Source organism: Ceratotherium simum, chromosome 15 (assembly GCF_057802395.1).
Source record: "Ceratotherium simum simum isolate JZ-2026a chromosome 15, ASM5780239v1, whole genome shotgun sequence".
Classification (NCBI taxonomy): Eukaryota; Metazoa; Chordata; class Mammalia; order Perissodactyla; family Rhinocerotidae; genus Ceratotherium; species Ceratotherium simum.
In genome coordinates, this window is record NC_141914.1 from 27,144,179 (window position 1) to 27,155,763 (window position 11,585).

Consider the following 11,585-nt stretch of genomic DNA (forward strand, 5'->3'; position numbering starts at 1 on the left):
CCTGGTGAGGGGTAAGGCTATAGAGAAGTTCTTTTTGGTATGAAAGTGGTTCTCAAAAGATAGAGTGCATCCAAATCTGTGGAGGAGCTTGTAAGAATGTACTCTAGGGCCCACCACCAGAGTCTGGTTCCCACTGTATGAGGTGGCATCCAGGAATCTGTATTTTAACATGTGCCCAGGATGATTCTGGTACAGGTGGTCTATCAACCACATTTTAAGAAACACTACCCTTAAAATAAAATGATAGTATCTGCTTTTAAAACTTTTTGTAAGCTAAAACCACCTTACTGAAGTTGTAAGGCACAGAAATTTGGGGTCTTGATCAAGCTTTGTTCTAACGAATATTCCCAGCTTTATTCTTGCTGCTCAAGCTTTGCTGAAATGAACTGACCTTGTCTTGTACCAGAATGCAGGGCAGGCTCTTCAGTTTCTATCAGATTGTTAGACACCTGAAGCCTGTTGTTCTCACCCTGGCCAAATAGATAACGAATTTGCAGAACAGAAGAGCCAGGGATTTGACTGTGAAGGGTTGATAATTGGGAGAAATAGGTTTCTCCTCTCCTCTCCTTTCCTCTCCTGTCCTCTCCTCCCTTCCTTCATGACACTCCATCTTCTACTTCACCGAAAAGAACGAAGCCGCCTAACTTGATCTCCTTCGATGTCCCAGAACCCTCTCCACCAGGAATATCCCACCTCAGAAAAGAGGCTAAATCTCCACTGGAAGGCTGTACACACGCAGACACACACACACACACACACACACACACACACACACACACACACACACACACCCAGTGCCTGGTCTGCTCCCTTCTTTCCCCTCGGATGGCTTAGTCCATCACTTCTCTCTGAGAGTCTCTTTCTGCATTGTTCCTTCTCCTCTGCTGACAGTCTCTCTTGACCTAAAATAAAAGTCTTCTATCCACTTGTGTCTTCCTTGTCTTTATCTTTTATTTCACCCATGAGCATCCTGAAAGAGAGGTTCACACTCTACACCTCTTCTTTATCATCTACTCCTCACCCTCTGCCCTCCACCTCAATCACTTCACTGAAAATATTTTCCTTAAAAGTTACCAAGGGGGCTGGCCTGGTGGCATAGTGGTTATGTTCGCGTACTCCACTTCAGTGGCCTGGGGTGTGCAGGTTTGGATCCCGGGCACGGACCTGTGCACAGCTTATCAGGCCACACTGTGGTGGGCGTCCCACATATAAAGTAGAGGAAGGTGGGCACGAACGTTAGCCCAGGGCCAATCTTCCTCAGCAAAAAGAGGGAGATTGGCAATAGATGTTAGCTCAGGGCTAATCTTCCTCACACACACACACAAAAAAGTTACCAAGGGCCAGCCCTGGTGGCCTAGTGGTTAAGTTTGGCTGACTCTGCTTTGGCGGCCCAGGTTCGGTTCCTGGGCACGAACCTGCACCACTCATCTGTCGGTGGCCATGCTGTGGCAGCAGCTCACATGCAAAAAGAGGAAGATTGGCAGCAGATGTTAGCTCAGGGTGACTCTTCCTTAGCAAAAAAAAAAAAAAAAAAAAAAAACAACTAAATAACTCCTTCATAATCACCAAAAACAATTTTCTTCTCAGTCCCCTTTAGTCTCTATAAAATTTGGAACCATCCATCCATTCATTCAACAAATATTTATTGAACATCTACCTCAATATTCTCCCTTGCCAAGTGTCCCCTTGATATTTGCACTCTATTGCCCTCCTCGAAGCTGAACAGTTCTTCTCCACCTAACACTTTCCCTGTTCCTTCTGGTCCCTTTGCCACTTAGCTTCTCTTCTCCGTTACCGGGGGAAGTCAGTCTTCTGGGTGTCATCTCCAGCCCTTTCCCTCTCCTTCTATACTTTCTCTCTGGCTAAATTGCATCTACTTTTATGGTTTACAAATCTATAATTCTACCCTGCCTTTGCACCCATTTCCCAGACTCACCTTTCCAGCGATTTCCTGGCTGCCCTGTCAAATGCGACATGTCCAAGTCTAACTTTTCCTTGAACTGTTTCTTCTATCTTCCTTCCTGTATTAATTGTAACATCAGTCCCCCAGGTATTCAGGCCAGAAACCCCTGTATCATCTTTGATTCCTTCCTCTTCCTCGTCCCCAGCATCACAGTTTGTCACCAGCTACTATTCCTCCAAATTATTTCTCCCATCATGGTCTCTTGTTCACTTTGTTGTTACTCCAACTGGTGCAGCAGCCTCTTAACCGCTCTTCCTGATTCCTCTGTTCCCCACCTGGACACTTAGCTTCCATCACACCACTGCTGGATTGATCTTCAACTAAGGGTACCAGGAAGGAAAGTTTCTCACATCACCTCCTTAGCAGGGATGGCTTTAGAAAATGCCTGAATTGCCTGCCCAGAAGGCAGCTGCTTTGATCTTGTGGGCATGGGTCTAGTTGTCTTATCAGAACCACGGAGACTGGTGACTGGAATTTTTCCTGTCATCCTCCTACAACTGAGAAAAGGAAATCAGAAGCCTGAAGCATGTGTCCTCAGAAGGAGGCCATTTGGTGCTGGGTCACCTTCCTCTGGTTGTGGATGATGAGAGTGTTCAGGAGTCTTGTCAGTGGATCTGTCTGCACTGCAGAATGGTTTCTGTAATAAGGAATGCCCATTACCAAGGCATTTCTACCCTATCCGTGGTTTCTGTGGGAGACATTGTCTTCACTTTGAGTTCTTCAGTGTCAACTGACTTGTGATTAATTGACCTGTACAGTCAAGAAAGGGATTTCTTTTATCCTTCTCTCACTAGGCACATTTTGACTCTTTTATAAATTATAAAGATGTTGATGCCACATATCTGTATAGTGCTTTATAGTTTCTCTTAGCTAATAATACCCCCATTTCACAGATGAGGAAGCTGAGATTTGGAGAGGCTAAGTGACTTGCCCAACATTGCATACCTTGTAAGTGCAGGGCTGGGACTCAAAGGTAAGAGTCAAAGCTTGGAAGGTGTGAGCCATTGCTCTGCTGTGGGACTGTTACCAAGTGCATGGCCTTTCCATAGTTTGGGCTCTTCTAACCCAACTTCAAGAGAGCTGAAGTAAGGGATGGAGATATGGTGACTGACTTGCCCCGAGTTCTTGGCCTGCCACATATAGAATGGTCTGAGCGTGGGGCAAGTCTGGCACATTTTCAGGGGCAAATTTTGTGACACCGGGATATTTATGCCTATTTTCCTGGTGCTCCTTTTCTGTGATGATATCAGAGTGAGTTGTGATGGCTGCTGACTGCTTGGGGTGACAGGCCTGCTGTCAGAAGACATGTATGTGGTATCAGCTAAAATGGACAGTTTTTAAGAAGTTGTCTCAGGGGAAGAGCCTGCATCCAGGGACAGTGAGGGCACTGGAGCTGGCACTGAGGTGGGGCCATTCCTCACTCTAAGTCCTGGAACCTTCTGGATTTCTCAGCTACCACTGGAGTCAGAGAGCTTTCAGCAAGGCAGTTACTGTTCTCCCTTGAACTGCGTCTGGTGGGAGATGTCCATCAGCTGTCCGAGTCCAGTGAGGGCTGCAGGACGGCAAACCTGATGGTGTTGACAGGGAACGTTTCTTCTGTGTGGGCCTCTGGTGACTCCACAGGTATGAGGAGGTGATGGGTGTGTTGTTGACTCAGGTGAAGGAGTGGTGACAGAGTGGTGATGACTGGTGGGAGATAACATTCTCACAGAGTGGAAAAGTCACTCCCTGAAGAGAAAACAAAGCCTGTGTCTTGCGTGCATGCATGCGTTGTGGGCAGAGGCTTATTCTTAGCACCTGGTCTGTTTGTCTTGAGTTATTCCTGGAACTGGAGGTGAGGAACCCACACGGCATATCACCCACAAAGTTTCACTTTTCTGCTGTTATTTCCTGGCTGGTGGGGCTCTTCACCAGGCTGTGCCTAGGGCAATGTAGGGCCAAGGGAAGCACCCAACTGCAAGGATAGACTTGAAGAGAAAATTGACTCACAGATAAGCGCAGGTCCCCTGAAAGGTGTGAAGAAGTTGTAGAAGGGAGGCAGAACCACTGGCCTTGTGACCCTATGCAGGGAGCCAAGGGACATATGTGTGTGTTTCAGCCTTAGAATCTGCACAGCCCCCATCCTCATTGCAGTAACTGGGCTTCAGGATGCAGCCTCAGCCCCTCTCACAGAGGAGGAAACAGGTTGTGGGAACTCATGTTCATACAAAGCTGGGTCTGCACTTCCCAGGATTGGGATGAAGATTCTGTTGTTCCCTCAGAAATTCTTAGTGACTAAAGACTGAAATTTCTGAGCGGTTCCTGGGCTGTGAGTGACTTCAGGCTTCTGCCTCTCTGTAGTCAGGGTTTGGAAGATGAATAGTTCCCAGAGCTGCCCCTCAAGGACAGTAGGTTGGTGTGAAATGATGGATGTGATGGCTGTTGGAGCCACTGCTGTAGGGACTGTGTCAGGTGATGATGGAAGTGGTAGCTGTGGTTTGTGTTCCTGTTGTTATTTTAGAGGAAACAGAAACTGTGACCAGCCTTGTGTTGGCTAGGTATTTTTCCCCTATTGTTCCTAGAATTCAAGATGAGGAAAGACACTAACTCAAAATGCCCTTAGAATAACTGACCTCATGATATCTCCAGCACCTGGAACAGTGGCTGGCATACAGGAATTACTTCATAGCTATCTGTTGAATAAATGAACTCATGTGTCCCCATCCCCTGGTCTTTGCTTCCTTCAGCTGAGATTGGAGAGAGGGGGAGGTTGCACCTGTTTCTCCTGTGACTGTCACAGTGGTCCCAGGACCAAGAGGAGGCCAATATGATGGTTGCAGCCTGGGAGGTAGCCAGAAGGTAGCCAAACTCCTGAGGGCAACACTAGGCTAGGAGGGTGTGCCTGTCTTGGATGGGACCAGCGAGAGATGAGCTCCAAAACCAAGATGGTGGAGGCTGGAGATTGAATTTCTGAGGAGAGGAAGGTGTGGGGGAAAAAGAAAATTGGAGCTGTGCTGGTTAACATATGGTCAAAGCTGGGTTTTGATGCTTCTTGGCTTGGTCCTGGAGTTTCTGGGGTTATCACCAGGGTAACGTTGGTGCTGCCATGCCAGATGCGGGGAGAGATCAAATGACCTGTGGTGAGATCCAAGGTGAAGAAATGCCTGGTCACTAGGCATTGTCTGGATGTGACTTCAGTGGGTATAGTTGGAAAGGAGAGATAAGGATCTTGCCTTCAAGCCAACTGTAAAGACGGATTCTAAATTATTTTCCTCTGTGTTATTGACCTAAGTCTTTGAGGTCAGCTCAAAGGAGGTGGCTCCATTTACTGATGAGGAAAAGGAAGAAGAAGCTTGAGAAAGCTGTAATGATGTCAGTGACTTTTGTGATACCCTAGTTCCCTCAGAACCCCGGTCAGCTTGTCCTTGACTTGTGGAAGGAGGAAATGAAGTGGGAAAGCGGTGTTGTCATAACTATCGTGATTTGGTGTTGGCTTGCTTGTTTTAGCTATGATTCCTGACAGACATGGTGCTTCTGACACTCCCTAACAAGGTCCTTTCTGAGCCTGACATGGACAAGAAACAGTGGAATCTGACAAGACCATGGCGTGGTTAAGAGCATGGGTTCTAGAGTCAAACTGACCAACACTTGCTGTGTGACTTGGGCAAGTTACTTGACTTCTCTGAGGTTTGGAGGACTTATGCATAAAAGTGAGATGATGGTAGATAATAGTAATACCAATGGGGTAACCTATATAAAGGGCTCAGTACCTAAGGTCAATAAATGGCACTCAGCGCTGCCTGGTGTCTTGTTCTCTACGAAGTTCTTAGATCTCAGCAAAGGCAGCAATCCTGTGACTGTGTCCTTATTAGGACAGAACCCCTGCTTGCTGCTGTTTTTACACTCATCCACTCCCTTCCCAGATCTCCACTGCCACCACCAGGCCAAGACACAGCATCTTCTGCCTGGACTCCTGAAGCCAGCTCCTAACTGGCCTCCCATTTCACCCTCACCCCCTTCCAATCCATCTTCCTCCACAACATCCAGAGCGATCATTCCAAAATTCAATTCTGATCACATCACTCCTTTACCAAAACCCCTCACTGTCTGCCCATTTTAGTTCCTCAAGATCCACAGTCCATTCCACGGCTTACAAGGCCCTGCCTGATCTAGCACCTGCCCACCTCTTTCAAGTCCTCCAAAGGGCCGAGCTCTCTCCTGACACTGCGTGTCTTCCCCTGCCAGATCATGCTTCCCCACCCCCCAACCTGGCTTACTACTCAGCCTTCGAGTCTCAGCTCATATGTACAGCACTTCCTCAGAGAGGCCCTCCTGGACTGACTAATCTAAGTGAAGTCTCCCTGTTTTACTCTCATCATAATACTTGTTCAACAGAATGCCACATTTGTGTTGGGAGTTTTGCTGTAATTAGTTTCTCTCTCTCTGCATGCTAGATCTTAGCTCTAGGAGGCCGGGCCCTGTCTATTCCATTCTTCACCGTGCACACACAGTGCTGCCCTAGAACAATGTCGGGTACAAGGTAGGCACTCTTTAAATAGCTGTTTAATTAACAAATGTATGAACGAGTGAATGAGTGAATGAATGAGTAGGTGAGTATCTCAGCTTCTGCTCTTCCTCCATTAATGAGCTGTGTTGGTTTGGAGGTTTGTTTGTGAACACTTGCATGCTCCAATGCAAACCCAGTGAATGAGGAGATCTGGACTCTGGTCCCAGCTGCTCTACTTACAGGCCATGTGACCTTAAACAGGCTTTAGAGGCAGGAACCATGACTTATTCATCTTCGTGTGCAGAGCACTTGGCACAAGTAGAAATTTAGCAAGGGAATGAGTAACTCCAAACTCTTTCCTATTCTGAGTTCCCCCAAACCCAGTCAATGGGAATGTTGTAACTCAAACTGCAATTTTAGTTGGAGTTATTTATATAGAGGGTAGATATCTACACAGACCTTAAAAATGCACACTTGGGGAACTGAGCTGCCTACAACACAGGCCTAACCCTAACCCTAACCTAACCCTCCATATGAGCATGGCCATCATTGTAGAGGCCTCATGTACAAACACAGACGCCCAGTTCCTGGGGCCTCTTCAGAGTCTCAAGGAAATTGTTAAGTATTGAAACCTCTATGAAGTGTCAACAAATTGAATTCATTTCAACTCAACTCCTCAGCACTGTGCTGGGAAGTGGGGATATGATGATGACTAAGTGTCTGTTTGACATGAACTCAGCCCAGTAGAAGGAAAGACGAATATTCCATGTGAAATGTTGGAACTAGGAGAAGAGAGAGATGGCCTGTGAAGTCTTCAGTCCTGGCCTTCTGAGAAGTGGCTTTGTGAGCTACGCTATGTGCCTATTGGAAGCATTTAGCCGTGCCATGAAACCAGGAAACAGACATGGTAGCAAACCACTTGTTCGAGCACGTAAAAGACCAGAGGCTTCTCGGCCTCTGCTTGCAATGAAGACTTAAATCACTCACATGTCAAACACTGCCAGGACAGCCTCTGCCTCTGGAGCTGAACCCAGAAACCAAGGGCGTGGAAGAGACTGCTGGGCAAGGAACCATGAAGCAGTGGTATCAGCTCCAGCAGGGCCTTTGCTCGACGGCAGAGCTAGTGTTTAGGATCAGTTCATGCGATAAACCACATTCTGCATAAACCAAGCCGGCCGTTGCAAACCCGCAGGAAGGACAGGGGTGCTTTTTTGAGACTCGAGGATCCTTGGATAAATGAAAATGCCTCTGAGCCAACAGAGGTGCCCATTCCACGCCTGGCTCCATCACCCTCCACACCTCCAATCTCCCCAGCTCTAAAATGGAGTTGTCTCTCTCTCAAACAAACTTTATGACTCTTCTACTGTATACCAGAGACTACCTCGTTTTATCCTCACCACAACCCTCTGAAACAGCCACTTCCCATTTGACTCATTTTGCCGATGAAGATAACGAGCTAAGGGGACTATACTCATGTCTCCTGGGCTGGTAAATGGCAACATTGACATGGGGTCTTCTGATTTGAAGTTCCTCCTCTTCACTGTACATTTTGTTGAGCCACTGGCCTAAATTTGATTGATTTTCTTGTTGGGACCTCTCGTTCAGGGATTCTCTCCTTTTGGGTGTCCCCAAGCACAGTGAAGGTTTCCTGGGCTGGGAGGCAGGGAGCTGATAGCCTGAGGAGGGTTTTGGTGCCCTTGGTGGCTAGTCGGTTAGCCTCTCCCAGACTGACAGACAGATTGGAGGTTCTCTGAGAGAGGGAGAGCAGGAGACCCGTCCCTCTGGGGCCCTCTGCGACTGTGGATCTCCCCTGTCCTGCACTTGCTACTGCCCGGTAAACTCCCAGTGGCTGTGCCGGGCGATAGCCTCTCGGTTACCGGGCCACTGATAGTATTGGAGACTGAGGCCTATTTTGACCCAGTTTCCTTGCCGTAGGGCGGGGAATCAGGGTTGCCAGGCTTCCTTCTGTATCATTCCTTCAAGGAGCCACCAGTAGCTGCTGAGTTTCCATTGGCTCCCTATCCAGCCCATCTCTGTCCACATTCCTTTTCTCCTTTCTCCTTCAAGAGCCAGGGCTTTTCCTTAAGGAAGCCTTTATCACTGCAGCGCCTTGGTGGAAACCCAGGGGTTCCCCTCTGGCCTGGGGCAGAAGCTCTGACACCTTCTCCAGGGATGACCCCGGCCTGGATGAGGATGCTGGCAGCAAGTGTGGAAACAGACCCTAGATTCAGATATAGGCAGGTCACCCATTAGCTCCCTCAGGGATCCAAGGGAACAGGACTGACCAGTTTCCACTTTCCTAGAAGCTCCCCCAGGCAGATGGGAGGCCAACTTCCCTGTCCCTGTGGAGACTACTTTCCCTTCGTGGTCCTCTCAAAACTCAATCAGATGCTCCGGTCACCACCTCCCATCCACTCCCACCTCCTCTCCTGGCCCTACTCCATTTTGTCCCCCAACAAAGCACGGGGCTCTGTGCTCCAGGATATCCCTGCACTTCCTCAGGGTCATCACAGGGACTCCCTTCCACCTTCAGGGTCCTTTGCTCCTTCTCTTGCTCATACCCCATCGCTCCCCACCTCGGCTTTCCCTGCCCGCTCCCACCCAGTTCTTGCCCCTTCGGGCTCCTCTCCACAGACTTCCCAGCTCCTCCTGAGCTCGATGACCCTAACGCAGGGCTGAGTGCGGAGTTGGTTGCAAACATTGTTTGTGTGGCCTTTAAGCCACAGAACGTCAAAACTTAAGAACTTAGGGATCAGAGGTCACGCCATTCACCACCCTACTTTTTACATAGAGGAACAGAGGCCTGAAGAGAGATACAATAGGGCCTGGTCACAGGGACCAGATCAGTTAGCGGCAAAGCCAAGACTGGGCCACTTTCTCTCCAAGCCACTTTCTCTCCATTGTCCATGGTTATGACTCCCACGGACACTCCTTCTTCTACATCCCTCTATTTTACCCCCAGGACAAGACCCTGAGTGGCTGGCCACTGTAGGCCCTGAAGTTTCCTTCTGGCCTCCATTTCCTTACTGTGTAATGAGTAGGTGGGTGGGGGAGGCTATGGTGGGAGGGTGGGGAGGTGGTGGTTGTTTTACTTGCCCTTAGCCAAGCCCTTAAACACTTCAAGGAAGGTGAAATATTCCACTTCAATGATATCATGTCTCTTACTCTCTGTAAGAGAGTATGTTCCTTCTGACCTACTCCCCAAGAAATGATTCCTTGGGTGAAAGCTTCCCAGGCCTGTTGAGGAGGGGAAGGAGCTGTGATTGTATCTTTGGTTTGGGCTCCTGACTCCGCACCCTCGCCTGGGCCCCAGAGCCTCTGAGATGACTCAGACACCCAGAAATACAGAATGAAACCTGGTCCTGGAGCAAAAGGGGCAGCTTGGAAGGTGGTGGGGAGAGGACTGGGGGACACAGAGGGAACTTCTCCAACAGGCCTTGCTCCCTCCCCCATGCCCAGCTCCACTCAGAGTGGGGAGGCAGGGGTGTGGAGGAAGCCAAAGCCAGCACCAGGGCTCTGAGCCCTGCCCTGAAGGCATGAGCCAATGAGCCAAGGCAAGAAGCCGACTGACTGCCTGCATCTCAGCTGCTCTCTAGTCCCTGCCTTGCTTCTCCAAGCCAGTCTGCTTCTTGTATTCCTTAGCCTCTCTCTTCTGGTTCTCTCCTCTCTCTGTATCTATTTGGCTTTGATTCATCTGTTTCTCACCTGTCTTTTCCTCTGACTCTACATCTTTATATAAGTTTTCCTTCTGGTTCTGTCACCCAGCTTTCTTATTTTTCTCGGTGTCAGTCTCTCCTCTCAACTCTCTCGCCTTCTTTCTACAGTTCTGCTACCTGTCTCTTTCTCTCCACAAAATAGGCATGGTTCCCCTAGTGGGTTTCCCAAAACCAGGCCACTCCTGCCCCCAGACATCTCTCTGCTTCTCTCTATCTCCTCTTTTCTCTATCTCTCTAGCATTCTCCCTCTCTCTGCCCCATCTTGTCCCATCTCTGTCCCTTCATAGCTCTCTCTCTCTCTCCATGACAGGCCCCAGCTCCCCTGATGGGCTTCCTGACATCAGTTACCCTCTGTCCCCAGAATGCTGCCCCAGGTGCATCACTTACCCAGGACCATGGGCCAAAGGAGGCAGGAACATAAGCAGCTCAGGGACACCCAGGGGACCTTCCTCCAGTGAGCCCACCTCATGGCTCCAGAAAGAGCCCACCAGGCTCCTCAGCGGAAGCTCGTCAGCACAGATGCAGCCGTGTGAGAAGCAGAGGTGAACCTGTCCCCACTGGCTGCCAGCCTGAAACAGGTGCATTTCCCTGAGGGGAAAGAGTACCAGGGGAAGAGGACAAAAGAAGGCGGGGCCCCATGCCAATCATCCTTGCTCCGGCTTTTCTTTCCTCAATCTCCACCCCCTTCCCCCACCAGGAAAAAAAAACACCAAAACACCCATTGCTCTTCTCCTAGTCAGCCTGAGCCAAGCAGGGGGAGAGAGGGGAGGGGAGTGTAGGAGAACAGAAACCAAGACACCCTGGAAATGAGCGGGCCACCCTCCTGCCTGGGATCCTGGGCCCTGTCCTCCCTCCCCAAGGGTTGCCCCTCTCCTACCGAGCTTTCTACCGCTGCTGTGGGAGACAGCTGGGTCATTTCAGAAGAAGGGGCAGGGGAGAGTGTGGAAGAAAAAGACCAAGAGGGAGTGAGTTTGGGGCTGTATGAATAGGAGAGAGATTTGAGGAGACTCCAGGAAACATGGGGTTTGGGGGCAACAATGCGGGGTGAGAGGTAGGAATCACAAATACCCTGTGTGCAACTTTTGGAAAGGAGTCTTGGGCTTAGAATATTTGCTCGGTGCCAGGCCATGGTAGACCCTCACCAAAAGATGGATTTCCTCTTTCCAGGAGAGGGAGCACAGAGCTAGGGTCCAGAGAGCCTGAGGCAACCTGGGCAAGTAGCTTGAGGGGTCTGGGCTGGGTAGTGAGGTTGAGGGTAGAACTTCGAGGGAGGTAATTGTGACCCCACGAGGAAGTGGGGTCTGCTCCTGGAGACTTGGAGCTCAGGTCATCCCATTTTGGTCTTCTGGGACTCACAGGCAGAACCAAGAAGGGACAGGAATCGCAGACAGGGTGTGCTGGACAGAGTTCTGAAGGTGAG

The 11,585-nt window shown here is 49.5% G+C and overlaps 1 protein-coding gene across 1 annotated transcript in view; it reads right to left on the reverse strand.

The window, feature by feature from the left end:
* Positions 1 to 10,634, reverse strand: part of MUC4 (mucin 4, cell surface associated) — a 70,463-nt gene extending 59,829 nt beyond the window's left edge. Inside the window, exon 1 of the mRNA XM_087439430.1 lies at positions 10,553 to 10,634. Within this exon, the coding sequence (XP_087295556.1) occupies positions 10,553 to 10,634 (82 nt within the window). The remainder of the gene's footprint in view (positions 1 to 10,552) is intronic.
* Positions 10,635 to 11,585: the final 951 nt, after the last annotated feature.